The sequence below is a fragment of the Hyperolius riggenbachi genome, chromosome 5 (genome assembly GCF_040937935.1).
Source record: "Hyperolius riggenbachi isolate aHypRig1 chromosome 5, aHypRig1.pri, whole genome shotgun sequence".
NCBI lineage: Eukaryota > Metazoa > Chordata > Amphibia > Anura > Hyperoliidae > Hyperolius > Hyperolius riggenbachi.
In genome coordinates this window covers 208,764,909-208,783,123 of record NC_090650.1, presented here as the reverse complement: position 1 = coordinate 208,783,123, position 18,215 = coordinate 208,764,909, and the positions used below count along the sequence as shown (strand labels likewise).

Genomic DNA, 18,215 nt, shown 5'->3' with positions numbered 1-18,215 from the left:
TGCACTTACTATTATGTGTTGTAACATGCGCCTGCTATAGCCACCAGAAAGTCTCCTCGAACTGTCTCAACCTGGCCAGGGTTGGCAGTGTGATGGGAACCAAGGGGAGAGCGTCTCTCTGGGGGGGAGCGGTGCGCAGAATGCCGTCTAGTGACATCTAGTGGCCAGGTTGAGACAGTTCGAGGAGACCTTCTGGTGGCTATAGCAGGCGCATGTTACAACACATAATAGTTAGTGCAATTTTATAGCGATTAATTGTTTCTAAAAGTTAATGCACAATCGGAGCGCTCTCTCCCTCCCTTCCTTCCCTCTCCCTCCCTTCCCGCTCTCTCCCTCCCTTCCAGCATGCATACAGACTGTTTGGTTGATCCTAGTGTTGGGCGAACAGTGTTCGCCACTGTTCGGGTTCTGCAGAACATCACCCTGTTCGGGTGATGTTCGAGTTCGGCCGAACACCTGACGGTGCTCGGCCAAACCGTTCGGCCATATGGCCGAACTAAGAGCGCATGGCCGAACGTTCCCCGAACGTTCGGCTAGCGCTGTGATTGGCCGAACGGGTCACGTGGTTCGGACCCGAACGCGCTCTGATTGGCCGAACGGTCACGTGGTTCGGGTAAATAAATACCCGAACCACGTCATATCTCCGCCATTTGTCTGTGGGTTTAGCTTTGGGTAGGCAGGCAGGGTAGTTCGCGCTCCAGCCACGCTAGCCAGGGTCCCCCCTGTCATTGTGTCACTGCTGGGAACAGTAGTACACCGCTTGCTCAGCCACACTATATAGCATTCTGTTTACTGCCACTCTGTGTACCTCGCTCAGCCACACTATATAGCATTCTGTTTACTGCCACTCTGTGTCTGCTGGGAATAGTAGTACACCGCTTGCTCAGCCACACTATATAGCATTCTGTTTACTGCCACTCTGTGTACCTCGCTCAGCCACACTATATAGCATTCTGTTTACTGCCACTCTGTGTCTGCTGGGAATAGTGGTACACCGCTCGCTCAGCCACACTATATAGCATTCTGTTCACTGTTCTGTGTCTGCTTGGAATAGTGGTACACCGCTCGCTCAGCCACACTATATAGCATTCTGTTTACTGTTCTGTGTCTGCTGGGAATAGTGGTACACCGCTCGCTCAGCCACACTATATAGCATTCTGTTTACTGTTCTGTGTCTGCTGGGAATAGTGGTACACCGCTCGCTCAGCCACACTATATAGCATTCTGTGCACTGTTCTGTGTCTGCTGGGAATAGTGGTACACCGCTCGCTCAGCCACACTATATAGCATTCTGTTCACTGTTCTGTGTCTGCTGGGAATAGTGGTACACCGCTCGCTCAGCCACACTATATAGCATTCTGTTTACTGTTCTGTGTCTGCTGGGAATAGTGGTACACCGCTCGCTCATCCACACTATATAGCATTCTGTTCACTGTTCTGTGTCTGCTGGGAATAGTGGTACACCGCCCGCTCAGCCACACTATATAGCATTCTGTTCACTGTTCTGTGTCTGCTGGGAATAGTGGTACACCGCTCGCTCAGCCACACTATATAGCATTCTGTTCACTGTTCTGTGTCTGCTGGGAACAGTAGTACACCGCTCGCTCAGCCAGAGTATATAGCATTGTGTTTACTGCCACTCTGTGTACACCGCTCAGCCAGACTATATACCATTGTTTACTGACACTCTGTGTACACCGCTCAGCCAGACTATATACCATTGTTTACTGACACTCTGTGTACACCGCTCAGCCAGACTATATACCATTGTTTACTGCCACTCTGATTCTGCTGGGAACAGTAGTACACCGCTCGCTCAGCCAGACTATATAGCATTGTGTTTACTGCCACTCTGTGTACACCGCTCAGCCAGACTATATACCATTGTTTACTGACACTCTGTGTACACCGCTCAGCCAGACTATATACCATTGTTTACTGAAACTCTGTGTACACCGCTCAGCCAGACTATATACCATTGTTTACTGCCACTCTGATTCTGCTGGGAACAGTAGTACACCGCTCGCTCAGCCAGACTATATACCATTGTTTACTGACACTCTGTGTACACCGCTCAGCCAGACTATATACCATTGTTTACTGCCACTCTGATTCTGCTGGGAACAGTAGTACACCGCTCGCTCAGCCAGACTATATACCATTGTTTACTGACACTATATAGCAGACTATATAGCATTGTGTGTACACCGCTCAGCCAGACTATATACCATTGTTTACTGACACTCTGTGTACACCGCTCAGCCAGACTATATACCATTGTTTACTGCCACTCTGATTCTGCTGGGAACAGTAGTACACCGCTCGCTCAGCCAGACTATATACCATTGTTTACTGACACTCTGTGTACACCGCTCAGCCAGACTATATACCATTGTTTACTGCCACTCTGATTCTGCTGGGAACAGTAGTACACCGCTCGCTCAGCCAGACTATATACCATTGTTTACTGACACTCTGTGTACACCGCTCAGCCAGACTATATACCATTGTTTACTGCCACTCTGATTCTGCTGGGAACAGTAGTACACCGCTCGCTCAGCCAGACTATATACCATTGTTTACTGACACTATATAGCAGACTATATAGCATTGTGTGTACACCGCTCAGCCAGACTATATACCATTGTTTACTGACACTCTGTGTACACCGCTCAGCCAGACTATATACCATTGTTTACTGCCACTCTGATTCTGCTGGGAACAGTAGTACACCGCTCGCTCAGCCAGACTATATACCATTGTTTACTGACACTCTGTGTACACCGCTCAGCCAGACTATATACCATTGTTTACTGCCACTCTGATTCTGCTGGGAACAGTAGTACACCGCTCGCTCAGCCAGACTATATAGCATTGTGTTTACTGCCACTCTGTGTACACCGCTCAGCCAGACTATATACCATTGTTTACTGACACTCTGTGTACACCGCTCAGCCAGACTATATACCATTGTTTACTGAAACTCTGTGTACACCGCTCAGCCAGACTATATACCATTGTTTACTGCCACTCTGATTCTGCTGGGAACAGTAGTACACCGCTCGCTCAGCCAGACTATATACCATTGTTTACTGACACTCTGTGTACACCGCTCAGCCAGACTATATACCATTGTTTACTGCCACTCTGATTCTGCTGGGAACAGTAGTACACCGCTCGCTCAGCCAGACTATATACCATTGTTTACTGACACTATATAGCAGACTATATAGCATTGTGTGTACACCGCTCAGCCAGACTATATACCATTGTTTACTGACACTCTGTGTACACCGCTCAGCCAGACTATATACCATTGTTTACTGCCACTCTGATTCTGCTGGGAACAGTAGTACACCGCTCGCTCAGCCAGACTATATACCATTGTTTACTGACACTCTGTGTACACCGCTCAGCCAGACTATATACCATTGTTTACTGCCACTCTGATTCTGCTGGGAACAGTAGTACACCGCTCGCTCAGCCAGACTATATACCATTGTTTACTGACACTCTGTGTACACCGCTCAGCCAGACTATATACCATTGTTTACTGCCACTCTGATTCTGCTGGGAACAGTAGTACACCGCTCGCTCAGCCAGACTATATACCATTGTTTACTGACACTATATAGCAGACTATATAGCATTGTGTGTACACCGCTCAGCCAGACTATATACCATTGTTTACTGACACTCTGTGTACACCGCTCAGCCAGACTATATACCATTGTTTACTGCCACTCTGATTCTGCTGGGAACAGTAGTACACCGCTCGCTCAGCCAGACTATATACCATTGTTTACTGACACTCTGTGTACACCGCTCAGCCAGACTATATACCATTGTTTACTGCCACTCTGATTCTGCTGGGAACAGTAGTACACCGCTCGCTCAGCCAGACTATATAGCATTGTGTTTACTGCCACTCTGTGTACACCGCTCAGCCACACTATATAGCATTGCGTACTCTGCCAGTCAGTGTGTATATTGCTGGGATCAGTAATACTCCACTCACCGTCAACCACTATATGAGCTCAACATGAGTTCCCCAGAGACCTCCGCTGTGAGCAGCACTCCCAACAACAGCAACAGCCAACGCCCCACGCAAGCTATAACATCCACCCCAGCAGCCAGTGGTCAGCAGCAGCCCTCCCCGGAGGAGAACGTTGTGTCCATCAGTCCGTCGCCAGAGCGATTAATGAGGGCTGCCATTGAGGAGATGATGGGGCCTGATGTGGAGGAGGAGGTCTGGCTCAGGCCAGCATCCCAAGTTAATGTTGAGGACGATGAGGGGTCTGTGTCTGGGGATGTTGGGGTGGCAGAGGTGGTGGGTGGGTCAGACTCAGGAGAAGAGTTGTATGATGAGGATGATGATCGGGACCATCTGTATGTGCCTCAGAGTCCGACCCCGGAAAACATGTTGTATCGTGTGTTTAGGTACTAAAATCTGCGTTCCCTCCCAGTAGTGTTGGGCGAACAGTGTTTGCCACTGTTCGGGTTCTGCAGAACATCACCCTGTTCGGGGTGACTATATAGCAGACTATATAGCATTGTGTTTAATGCCACTCTGTGTACACGGCTCAGCCACACTATATAGCATTGTGTTTACTTCCACTCTGTGTCTGCTGGGAACAGTAGTACACCGCTCACCCGCCACTGTATAGCATTGTGCTCTGTGTCACTGCTGACAATAGTGGTACACCGCTCACCCACCACTGTATAGCATTTCTGTACTGCCACTGTACTGCTGCCAGTCAGCGTGTACTTTAAGGATAAGTGAAATGAGGAAGAAATCCGGTGAAAGAGGGAGGGGCAAGGGAAGAGGTGTTTCCCCTGACGGTTCACGTACAGGCCACAGGGGAGCACCCAAGAAAACCCACTCAATACTGCCCATGTTGTCCAGGACAACAACCCTCACAGATCCAAAAGAACAGGACCAGATAATTACTTGGATGACCTCTCAAGCGTCCAGCAGTGGGTTAAGCAGCACCAGCACATCACGCACGAGGTCCGAGTCCTCAGCCAGTTAAAGTCTGGGCTTTCTTTGAAGACTGCACTGAGGATGTTACCATGGCGATTTGCAAGGTGTGCAAGACCCGCCTGAGCAGGGGGAAAAGTATTAACAACCTCTCCACCACCAGCATGAGCCGCCACATTCTATCCAAACATCCCACTCTGTGGGCAAACGCGGCAGGACAGGGTACCACCAGCAACACTGCCTCCCTTGGGTTCACCAGACTCACCACCAGACCCGCCTCAGCAGCAGCAGTAGCCCAGCCATTGCGTGGTTCACAACATTCACAAACATCAGACGATGCTGACACTGTCACTTTCCGGACTAGTGCTCTTGAGGTCTCCCAGTGTTCATCAAACACAACAACCAACAGCCCTTCGGTGTGCAGCGCTACGGTTGAGTTGTCTGTCTCTGAGATGTTTGAGCACAAGAGGAAATTGCCAGCAAATGACCCCCGGGCCGTGGCAGTAACAGCCAGCCAGCATAGCCAAGCTTCTGGCCTGCGAAATGCTGCCATATCGAGTGGTGGAGACAAACAGCTTCAAGGGCATGATGTCAGTGGCCATCCCACGTTACGTTGTTCCCAGCCGCTACCACTTTGCGCGCTCTGCAGTGCCTGAGTTGCATGAGCACGTGGTCAGCTAAATAACCCGAAGCTTGAAGAATGCCGTTGCCTGCAAGGTTCACCTCACCACTGACACCTGGACGAGTGCGTTCGGCCAGGGTCGATACATCTCCCTTACCGCGCACTGGGTGAACCTTGTGGAGCCTGGCAGCGATTCCTCACCTGCTACGGCGCGGGTGTTGCCCACGCCGCAAACAGCTGGATAACAACAGCAGCACCTACCTCTCTGACTCCTTCTCCTCCAACGCATCTCAAAGCTGTACCTCATCCGGAAATGCTAACCCAGCACCAACAGCAGTAGGATCGTGGAAGCAGTGCAGCACAGCTGTTGGCATGCGTCAGCAAGCGTTGCTGAAGCTGATCTGCCTTGGGGATAAGCAGCACACAGGGGAGGAAATTTGGAGGGGAATAAAGGAACAGACGGATTTGTGGCTGGCACCGCTGGACCTGAAACCGGGCATGAAGCTAGACACCTGGCACGAACTGGCAATGTACGCAATAGAGGTGCTGGCTTGCCCGGCAGCCAGCGTTATGTCGGAACGCTGTTTCAGTGCTGCCGGAGGCATCATCACAGATCGGCGTATCCGCCTCTCCACAGAAAATGCAGACCGTCTGACTCAAATTAAAATGAATCAATCCTGGATTGGAAACGACTACGCAACACTCCTGGACCCCAACCAAGTAACATGACCGATGAACATCTGGGATGGTTTAGCGTTTCCGGTCCCTGTTTATTGAACCTCTCATCTGTATTACATTTATGACTGCATGGCGGCAAAAAGCATTGCTGCTATATCCGCACGCTTTTTGTCCTCATGCAAGGCCTGGGTTGTTGTGTCTCACAAAGCGTGGCCTTCTCCTCCTGCGCCTCCTCCTGTTCCATCACGTGTGCTGCTGCTGCTGCTGCTGCTGCTGCTGCTGCTGGGTTACCGTTGCCGGTCCCTGTTTATGGAACCTCTTATCTTTATTACATTTATGACTACATGGCGGTACAAAGCATGCTATCCGCACGCTTTTTGTCCTCATGCAAGGCCTGGGTTGTTGTGTCTCACAAAGCGTGGCCTTCTCCTCCTGCGCCTCCTCCTGTTCCATCACGTGTGCTGCTGCTGCTGCTGCTGCTGCTGGGTTACCGTTGCCGCGTGGTCCCTGTTTATGGAACCTCTTATCTTTATTACATTTATGACTACATGGCGGTACAAAGCATGCTATCCGCACGCTTTTTGTCCTCATGCAAGGCCTGGGTTGTTGTGTCTCACAAAGCGTGGCCTTCTCCTCCTGCGCCTCCTCCTGTTCCATCACGTGTGCTGCTGCTGCTGCTGCTGCTGCTGGGTTACCGTTGCCGCGTGGTCCCTGTTTATTGAACCTCTTATCTTTATTACATTTATGACTACATGGCGGTACAAAGCATGCTATCCGCACGCTTTTTGTCCTCATGCAAGGCCTGGGTTGTTGTGTCTCACAAAGCGTGGCCTTCTCCTCCTGCGCCTCCTCCTGTTCCATCACGTGTGCTGCTGCTGCTGCTGCTGCTGGGTTAGCGTTGCCGCGTGGTCCCTGTTTATTGAACCTCTTATCTTTATTACATTTATGACTACATGGCGGTACAAAGCATGCTATCCGCACGCTTTTTGTCCTCATGCAAGGCCTGGGTTGTTGTGTCTCACAAAGCGTGGCCTTCTCCTCCTGCGCCTCCTCCTGTTCCATCACGTGTGCTGCTGCTGGGTTAGCGTTGCCGCGTGGTCCCTGTTTATTGAACCACTTATCTTTATTACATTTATGACTGCATGGTGGTACAAAGCATGCTATCCGCACGCTTCTTGTCCTCATGCAAGGCCTGGGTTGTTGTGTCTCAAAGCGTGGCCTTCTCCTCCTGCGCCACCCTCCTCCTGTTCCATCACGTGTGCTGCTGCTGGGTTAGCATTACCGGTCCCTTTTCCTGGAACCTCTTATATGTATTACATTTATGACTGCATGCCGACAAAAAGCATGTTACCTGTGCAAAGAAAACAGACATTTCCCGCATTTAAAAGACAGTTTTCCCTTTGAAACTTTAAAATCGATTTTCTCAAAAACTATAAGCTCTTTTTGCTAAATTTTTTTTTCCTCTTGTACCCACTCCCAAGGTGCACATACCCTGTAAATGTGGGGTATGTAGCATGTAAGGAGGCTTTACAAACCACAAAAGTTCGGGTCCCCATTGACTTCCATTATGTTCGGAGTTCGGGTCGAACACCCGAACATCGCGGCCATGTTCGGCCTGTTCGGCCCGAACCCGAACATCTAGATGTTCGCCCAACACTAGTTGATCCTCATCCATGCATGGCATGGATTAATGCTATTAATGAGATTTAGGTTTCATTTTCTTTTAGGACCTATGCAAAGCACTCTGGTGCCACAGAGGAGGAAGAAAATGTGAGACAAAGTTTATGCCAGCAGCTGAAGGCACAACGTGTGGACACAATATGGTAAGAACATACTTACCTACTTACTAATTTACCTAATGGTATGCATCAAACAAAAAGTATGGACAAAGGAATGTCCACAACACTGGCACAAAATATATATATACAAAGCAAGTGTACTAGGGCTCAAAAGTAAATGTAAATTAAATGAGAGGAAAGAAAGCCCCCATGTAGAGCACCACTTGTTGAAAATATACAAAAAAATACTTTATTCAATAATTGACACGGATAATGAAGACATGATGAGATTCAACATGATTAAAAACAATTAAAACATACGGCAAAAGACAATTCCCTGCTGCCAAAGAATAAACATAAATACATATAATAATGATAATTAATGCAATGATCTAGCATCCAAATGACAATAAATAAATTAATTAAAAAATACTGATGAGATTAAACCAGCATGGTGGGCATCTAAAAAGAGCCCACCAATAGTTGAACCCGGGTTCAGTAGCAATACGTGAAAAGGAGGAGGAATAAATCCCAAAGTGCATATAATAAGTGCAAAAGATATTGTAAACAATTCAATAAATAAGTGATAAATATATGATCAATAGGAGCAGCCCAATGGCAAAGTGCATAAGAGGAAAAAAATTGGTGAGTGCTGCAAGGAGAAAAAATATGTACTTATCCCCAGGTAAAGAGCGAGTCAGATAGGATGCAGATGGCAGGGAAGAGTCGGTATCCCTCCGGACTATCCAAGTATAGTCCGGAGGGATACCGACTCTTCCCTGCCATCTGCATCCTATCTGACTCGCTCTTTACCTGGGGATAAGTACATATTTTATATGTATTTCTCCTTATTATATGTATTTATGTTTATTCTTTGGCAGCAGGGAATTATCTTTTGCCGTATGTTTTAATTGTTTTTAATCATGTTGAATCTCATCATGTCTTCATTATCAGTGTCAATTATTGAATAAAGTATTTTTTTGTATATTTTCAACAAGTGGTGCTCTACATGGGGGCTTTCTTTCCTCTCATTTAATTTACATCAAACAAAAAGTATGTAATTACATGATGGTAATAATTCTTATTTCCAGGCTGTATTGCTAGCCCTCTGGCTAGAACAATTGGTGAATCACTAAGGCTTCATACATTAGCTAGATGGTTCTCAGGTGAGGCTGCTCCTAGTGCGATGGCAAAGAGGAGAACAATGGCTGCAGTCTGGGCTTGGACAAGATGAGCCGGCAGGCCGTATTTCTTGCCAATGCATGGCGGCACCGTACACACACTAAATTCTCAGCAGACCTGGCCCCAGTGCGTTGACAAGAGATCATCTATTCTGAGCGCAGTCCGAAGCTATTGTTCTTTTTCTTACCCCTTCCATCCCGTCATGTGTCATCATCCCTCTGCCTCCCTCTGTGGCAACATAATAGGTTGCAAGCCTGCAGGTTAGCGAAGTGCCTCTAATGCACTCGGATCAGGGACTGAGTCCTGACAGTAACTGTTTATGTGTACACACCTTAACTCTATTGTAAGTAAAGGACTTTATTCAGAGAAAGTCTATAAATTAGGTTTTCCGACTGTCATGCTGATACGTGAATAGGGCTAGCGTAACAAGTGCACGTTACAGTACTAGTGAGAAAAGGGTAATCAGAGACAGGCCGAGGTCATTCACATGAGCAGATGTCTGAGGTACAGAAGGGCTAGGCAAAATCGTACTCAAATAACAGACAGAGTCATACACATAATTCAGATGTCAGTCGTATTGGAAGGATCTAACAGAATTGAATTCAGAGGCAGGCCGAGTCATACACAGAGATCAGATGGCAGTAGTGCAGAAGGGTTAGGCAGATTTGTAGTCAAGAGACAGGCAAAGGTCGGTACACAATACAATATTACAATAATACAATACTGACTGACTAGAGTACATATATATGCCATCATGCTGATTCACGTCTACAGGGGAGCTGGGGATGCGTTTGACCAAAGCTGAAGAGGAAGCTTCCTCCAGCTGCTCCACACTATCAGAACAGAGACCATACCAGATAAGTTTGTTACACCGACTCTCCTGATCTGCATGCTTTTTCCAAGGGAGTGACTCAGATAATATTACATGATGAGGGTGCGCTTTATAGCCAGGAAGCTAGCATTTTTTAGAAAGGAATCAAAATGATAGGTTCCATTATTCTATATATCCAAGGTCTCCTTTAAAGGGATACTGTAGGGGGGTCGGGGGAAAATGAGTTGAACTTACCCGGGGCTTCTAATGGTCCCTCACAGATATCCTGTGCCAGCGCAGCCACTCACCGATGCTCCAGCCCCGCCTCTGGTTCACTTCTGGAATTTCAGGCTTTAAGGTCTGAAAACCACTGCGCCTGCGTTGCCATGTCCTCAATCCTGCTGATGTCACCAGGAGCGTACTGCGCAGACACAGACCATACTGGGCCTGCGCAGTATGCTCCTGGTGACATCAGCGGGATTGAGGACACTGCAACGCAGGCACAGTTGTTTTCAGACTTTAAAGTCTGAAATTCCAGAAGTGAACCAGAGGCGGGGCCGGAGCATCGGTGAGAGGCTTCGCGGGCACAGGTTTGTTGCAAGGGACCATTAGAAGCCCCGGGTAAGTTCAGCTCATTTTCCCCCAACCCCTTACGGTGTCTCTTTAAGGAAAAATGAATCCACTAAAATATATAAGTATCACAATGCTTTTTCAAAGTGTCCACAGATCTACAAAGTAAAAACTGTCAACCTGAAAAAATCTAATTAGGTTTCCTTTTACAGTGGTGTCGAAAAGGTCAATGTGTCAAACATGGTGATGATGGACCCAAGCCTATAAATGGCCAGTGGTCTGACTGGTCAGCTTGGTCCCCTTGCTCCAGGACTTGTGGTGGAGGAATTTTGTACAGAGAGCGCCAGTGTAATAAGCCACGGTAATTTACATATTCACATAATTCCTTTTAACTTTGCATGTTACTCCAATGATTTATAGACTGCCAACTTTTCAATGTGTATGTGACTCAATTCTTCAGGGAATGCAGGGGTTACAACTGAGCCCAAACTAGGACCCTCCTTCAGCTACCACATTGGCTCTTCAGTGATGTCATAGCTTTCCTGGTTTGTGTGCTTCTCAATGCTGAGGGGGCAACCAAATCTTGGAATATACTGTACATACTGATTGTACGCTGCTCATTTTATATAAAATATGAAAACTTGAAAAGTATCTTTAAAGTAATACTTCACTCTTGTTTAGTACAAAAATCTCTAAATCACAAAGGACTTTTCAAATATTATTTCAAATTTCTCCAAAGAGAGTACTGGGTGTATATTCCTTCAGTGTTGCAACATAGCACTAAAAAGTATCGATTTCATGCGTGGAAAATTGCTATTTAAATTGGGATTTCTAAAATTTCAGTAAAATAAAATTTCAGTAACTACTCTTAGGTACATAAGAGAGCATTTGAAATAATTCTCTGTGTGTAAAAAAAAGTTTATTTTCACTGCAGGGAGCAGTACATATTTGTTTATCCCTGGTTAATCAGCAAATGTAATCATTGCCGTCAAGAATCTCTTTGCTTGCTTCATGTGTTGGGACCCTTGTTTCCCAAAAGGATTTGGACTCTATGCTCTGAGCCTATATGTATTTTTGTCAATTGATTTATAAAGCTGGCTGAATGAGATATTGGCCCTTATTCAATTCAATTTTTCTCCTAATTTTTCTCCCAGGATAATTTTTCCTCTCCCTTTTAAAATAATTTTCCAGCACTCTGCAATTGAAAAAAAATTCCACAAAGTAGGTAAAAAAGTATTGTCAAAAGTATTTTCTTATATGCAAAAGTCTGCACTTTATTTATAGATGTAAAATCAAAATCTTTTTTATTACAAATCCATAAAAGCATAGCAAAGTGGCATAGCAACAGAAAAGCTGACACGTTCCCGACCCCAGTAGATCCTTCGTAGTAGCTAAACAAACAAACATTTATATACACATAGCTCCGCCCACCTATGACACACCATAGGCTAGCACCATCCCCTAAAAAGAAGGTGTAACAATTTACTCTTATAGGCATGGTGTAACAGAAGGGACAAATACAAAATATGTATTTATTTCCTACACTAATGTACATTGTCTACAGCTGCATATTTAACGCTAATCAGAAGATCAATAGAATTAAACTGTTATAGCAAACATCTTATTTTTTTTTGTTCAACAAGATTTTATTAAAGGTACCCTGAGTAGTAACTAGAATAAAACATTTCCCTTACCTGGGGCCTCCTCCAGCCCACCGTAGGCCACGAGGTCCCTCGGCATCCTCCTGGCTCCTGTCCGTGTCCCAATGGCGGCTCCCGTAACAGGCGTGACAGGTCTGCACATGCGCGGTTTAGATTTAGAAAACTGCGCATGCGCAGACCTGTCACGCCGGCCACTGTGATGACGCGTAGCAGCCGGCATGATAACGGTGTACGTCAAGATCCAGGAAGAGTTGCCCGACACCCGGCCCGGTAACGGGAGCCGCCAGCAGGAAACGAACAGGAGCCGGGGGACCTCGTGGCCTATGGTGGGCTGGAGGAGGCCCCAGGTAAGTGACAATTTTTATTCTAGCTACTGCTCAGGGTCCCTTTAAAACAGTGAAGAAAAATAATACAGTAATGCCATAAATATAGCCAAGAACAGATATGGCTGATAAAGTGCATGTAAAGAAATATACCAATAGTACAAACATCTTTTTTTTTTTAAAGGAACACAACTTAAGTTAACTCCAAATACTTCAAGAGTGAAAGAAAGGCAGGGACTAGATGACAGAATACCTAACACATTCTTAATCAAAAGAATACGTTTACATCCCATCTATTCCTATTGGTTCTCTCAGTCCCATGGTGCCTGTGTGACCATCCTGTCCGTCTCCTGCTCCCTCTAGTGCTGGCACTTCATTCTCATTATGTCGCATGTAATTGCGCTACATGCTGTATAATATGCCGGGCACTAGGCCAAGCGTTGAGTGGACAGGTGGAAGCACAGCACTGGACTACAGGGGAGAGGTGAGAGCACAGCTTTTGCTGCGCTATACTCTGCATTTACACACTGGGCTGGGGGAGTGCAGGAAGGGTGTGTGTAATGAATTGCAATATGATTGGTGGGTTGGTTGTATCTCGAGGACTCCACGTATTATGCATCCACCTTATATGGCACATGGTTTATATTCACCTACAGGTTTTGGTGCCGCACACATAGGAGCCCTGGTATCTCAATCAGTAAAAGGTTCAGAGAGAGGAGATCTCCCAGTATAGGGGCTTTTTTGCTAACAAAGTGACATATGCCCTCAAATAATTGAGCCAAATCTGGATCCCTCCCCATATAGAATTGGGAGATGTTTCCTCAATACAACTTCTATTTTGACATACTCCACACTGTGCTGTGGAAAAGGTAAGGAAACCACTGCCTCCATTACCTCCTCTCTTCCTGTACCGAAAAAAGTTCTGCTCTGCCCTTGGAAAGGACCCTATCCTTTGGTCTTTTTATACTCCTATTTGGATATGCTCTTACAGTCTAATCTCCACCACTACCAACTCATTGCTAGAGCTATCCGGACAATTCCTTGATATCCTAGTCATATCACCCATGGGTATAACATGTATCATAAGCAATGTAGTATTACCACTGCAAGCTTAGGTCGTGGTAGTAACAGTTTCTGCTCAGGTCGGGACTGGGTCGGACTGGGTCAGACTATAGCATAACCCTCATTGATAAGTAATTACAGCCATAAAACACTTTCCTGTCAGTAAATGGCTTCTGGGAGCAGGAAAGGAGATCAACAGGGTCAATAATTCATAGATTTGAGTTCTAACATACTTCAATGTATCATTGAGCAGAGACAAGGAAACACTTAAAAACTTAAAAACTAGATTTAAATGTAAAAAAAAAACCTGTGAGATATCTAAAAAAAAACTTATTTTTAGGAGACTGAGGATAGATACAATTGTTTTTCTCATCAGTTTATTTTGACCTCGGATGTCCTTTAAATTTTCTCCTAGAAGATCATTTTTGATCTGTATTAACTTTTCAACATTCTCCAATTGAAAAAGTACCAACAGGTAGGTGAAAAACGTACTATCAAAATGATTCTGAGCATTTTTTTGTTTACTACTGGCCTAAAAGGCATTTATTCATAAGATGTAAAGATATCACTAGGAGAAAATTTTGGAGAAAAAAATGAATTGGCTGGCCCTACAGTATATCTCTGAACAAGTTTGCTTGATCTGCTTTTGTAGAATTTGTTTTTCTTTATTCTGTGATATACGGTACATACTAAGCTTTTTTATTGTGCTCTTCAATTAGGCCTTCAGTGTAAAGTGTAGTTTAATTTTGTTGATAAAATATATATAACATACAGTATGAGTGCTTCAAAAGTAATTTTCAGTAAAATACTATTAAAATGTATCTTAGTGCTTCAATTTGCAGCCAGCTATGTATTGAAAAACTACCAGGAAGTTCAAATTTCACCCCTGTTTAACCAAGGCGACAGTACACTAAGTGTACTTTTGGCTACAAGAAACCTTCTCAAATGACGGTATATACTCGAGTATAAGCCGACCCAAGTATAAGCTGACCCCCCAACTTTTTCCTTAAAAAAACTAGAAAAAATGTTTGACCAGAGTATAAGCCACGGGTGGCAAAAGCCACAACCACAACACCACTCACAGCCATAAACTCAGCAGATTGCAATAATAAGCCAGAACATAGGCCTACAATGGACTGGAGATGGACATGTAAAGAACTCCTGTTGCAAAGTTTAGGCTGGCATAAAGATAAAGCAAGGAATGCAGAGCCACATAGTCATGTATCTAAAATTCGATATAGGAATGCAAGGATTCTCACCACTCAGTAGACACTGTTCCTGAATGCCTTCCAAGGCTACAACTAGATATGAGGTTAGCTGGGACCTCCCATGGAAATGTCAAGTGTGCGGTCTCTCTCAGATGATGCACCAACGTGCAAATAGTGGGGGCACTGTGGGGTTTACTTTAAAGAGTAGTGACTCGAGCATAAGCCAAGACCCAAACTTTTGGGCCACTTTTTTGGCCCAAAAATTAGGCTAATACTCGAGTATATACAGTAATATTTTCCCTAATGAGGAATTAGCTGCTCAGGGCAGTATGCTTTGTTTGGTTTCTTGCACACTTGGAAATTATCAACAAAGACTGACACTGCCATTTACAGTTTCTGTGTGAAGCTGTCTACAGTGGTTTGTGCTGTATTTAGACATAAATGTACTGTGATGTTTGCTAACATCCTTGAAATGTATAAGTGGCATGGAGGGGATGGAGTGCATCTTTAGAGGGTATGATAGTCATTTGACAGGATTTTTGTTTTAGGCTTTCTCCCCGTGAGATTGAATTCAATGTTTCGCTGGAATACTCATTTTATAATAATAATGGCTGGACTACTGTGCATTCCCACTAGTGTGATGTGATTCTTGCTGAATTGCAAACTTAGCACATACTTTGGTGCAATAATGATTTTGTCCAATTCAGTACAACTGCACCAAAAACCACAAAGCAAACGCTTTACATTTCGCAGTGAGAACAAGGCTTTACCGTTTGTTGATGTTGTTGTTGTTGTTAATGGTTAGATATTAAACTATTGAATGTGTACATAGTACATTTTTTATAAAAGTATTGTTCTACTTTATGCTGCATTGCTAGAAAATGTTACACTGAAGTAAGTTGCGTTTTGAATATTATTATACAGACCATTCCATGGTGGAAAATTCTGTGAAGGGCCCACAAAGTCATTTAAACTTTGTAACATTCAGAAGTGTTTGAAGAACAGTGTTGACTATAGAGCTCAGCAGTGCTCAGAATACAACAGTAAACCCTTCAGAAGCCGGTACTACACCTGGAAGCCCTACACTCAGGTAGCAGGTATAGGTTATGTCTGTTAATTGTACAATACATACAGTATCTTCTGACTTTTTGTTGATTGATCATTTATTTTCCGTAGATTTTTTCCTCAAACCATGAAGATTATGCATGGCATAAAAAAACCTTTTATTCAGCCTTTTATACAGACAAGCCAACATAAACCTCTGAAGTTAAAGTGTACCTGCACCAAATGGTAGCCCTTGGATTTATTGCCTGGGCTTTCTCTTCATTCAATGACTTCTGCCCCCAAAATGCCATCAGTAGGTGTAATAATAATCTGGACATTTGTGTAGCACTTTTCTCCTGTCGGACTCAAATCGCTCAAGAGCTGCAGCCACAAAGACATGCTCAAGAGACCTTTCTGCGGTGTTAGGGAGTCTTGCCTTGAATTCCTTACTGAATAGGTACTGACCCTAGCCAGTATTTGAATTCTGGTCTCCCATGTCCAAGGCGGTGCCCTTAACCAGTACACTGTACACATAATGGCAGTAAAGCTCCTGGTCGGCAGCTTGTTGATGAGAAACCAGGAAGGGGAGGCATCAGCTGCTAAGAGATTTGAAAAATGAAATATGAGAAATAAGAAGGGGAGGAGAAAAAGTTGTCACTACATAAAGTGACATACTACTCCCTAATACTTCAGTTTTATGTACACGTAAACACAAAGTATTCAAGCTGGAAAAGTGTTTACCCTCAATCATTACAATATGTTTCTAGCCAAGCTAAAAAACATTACATATCTTTATGACTATTGTAGCTTGTAGCAGATGGAGAACATTTCATTTTAAGAGAAATGCGTGCAAACATCTTAGTTTCTGATGAAGCTGCTTTAAATGTAATTAACAAAAATGTGTTTTGAATTAATATTTTTTATTTTTCAGAGCAAGAGATTTGCAAACTATATTGCATTGCTGATGGCTTTGACTTTTTCATTTCTTTATCAAACAAAGTTAAAGATGGAACATACTGCTCTGAGCAAAGCAATAATGTGTGCATTGATGGTGTTTGTGAGGTAAGCAATATATTTAAAGTACATGCATGCTTTTAAGTACAGTATCCATTTGCTGAAGAAGGAAGCACTCTAAAAAGGTTTCATAGCCCCATGTCAGATCATTACCTCTATTGCACAGGTCAGTCTCTATGAGCATATCTGTAGCTTATATAGGAGGGAGCCTTGAAGCAGTATGAAATAAATAACCTTGTATCAGTAGGGGAAGGAGAGTGAGAATTTTTTGATTTAATGGGCACTAAAAGACCATGGATTTTGCAGGCCTTATTTGTGTCTTCAAGTGTCTGTAACTCGAGCGCCTCAGACTTGGAGCACCTTGAAGCTATTTTTTCTGTGTTGCTGCCACCCAGTGGTAAAACTTTATGTTTTTAGAGATCAATGTGAGTTTTTGTTTGGTCTAGTTATCCCAAATGTAATAAAAGTAACATGAATGCTCACCCTGACATGGAAACAGTGACAGATCAATATCCTGATTAATCCTTGTAGTCCTAACACCATCCATCTGCTCTCATTTCTGCTAAGATGGAGGTCTAAATCAGAAATCTTTCTATCCATGTGTACAGTAATACTTGTTGGGAAAGAGCCATGAATGCAGTAGTGACAGGAGCTGTCCTCTTCCTTTGCATAGTCTAATGTCCTATCATATTATTATTACAGATTTATGTAGCAATGACATCTTCTGTAGCACTTTACAGATAACAAACATGTGCTTAACCATCATCAGAGGAGCTCACAATCTAATCCCTACTATAGCCATCGTTTAAGGACAATTTTTGGAGGGAAATAGTTACCTATCAGTATTTTGAGGGTATCTCCAAGTTATAAGGTATAAGGAATAATAATCCACAAAAATATGCCACAACGTCCGTATTCACCTGCTAATCACAATATGGAAGCTGGGTGCTACCCTTCAGCCTAGTTTTGTGTTTCTCTACCAGCCTGCGCTTTCTCCCTCTCATATAGGGCTGTGCTCTATGGGAGGGTGAATGTCAGGCCATTGTATCTTTGACATAGAATGCATTTCTCAAGCCCTAGACAGTAGGAGATACCAGGAGGAACATATAACCTCCAGTTAAGGTTGTAAATTGAGGCATTTAGAGGTTTTTTATTGTAACAGAAGACAGACTACCTATCATGTAGTGTAACTTTATTCAGAAAGTTTAGCTCAACTTTACTATAAATTCAATTTTAGAATTAACTTTTCACAGAACAATGTTCTCAGAATAACAGTAGAAT

General features: G+C 44.2%; 1 protein-coding gene across 2 annotated transcripts in view; it reads left to right on the top strand.

Annotated features, from left to right (window-relative positions):
• Nucleotides 1-18,215, top strand: part of ADAMTS16 (ADAM metallopeptidase with thrombospondin type 1 motif 16) — a 161,162-nt gene that overhangs the window by 74,611 nt on the left and 68,336 nt on the right. The window contains exons 11-14 of one of the 2 annotated variants that reach the window (XM_068234569.1): nt 8,009-8,104; nt 10,835-10,983; nt 15,801-15,973; nt 16,921-16,982. In XM_068234569.1, coding sequence (XP_068090670.1) covers nt 8,009-8,104; nt 10,835-10,983; nt 15,801-15,973; nt 16,921-16,982 — 480 coding nt within the window. Of the gene's footprint in view, nt 1-8,008; nt 8,105-10,834; nt 10,984-15,800; nt 15,974-16,851; nt 16,983-18,215 lie in introns of both variants that reach the window. The other variant, XM_068234567.1, reaches the window with a different exon arrangement.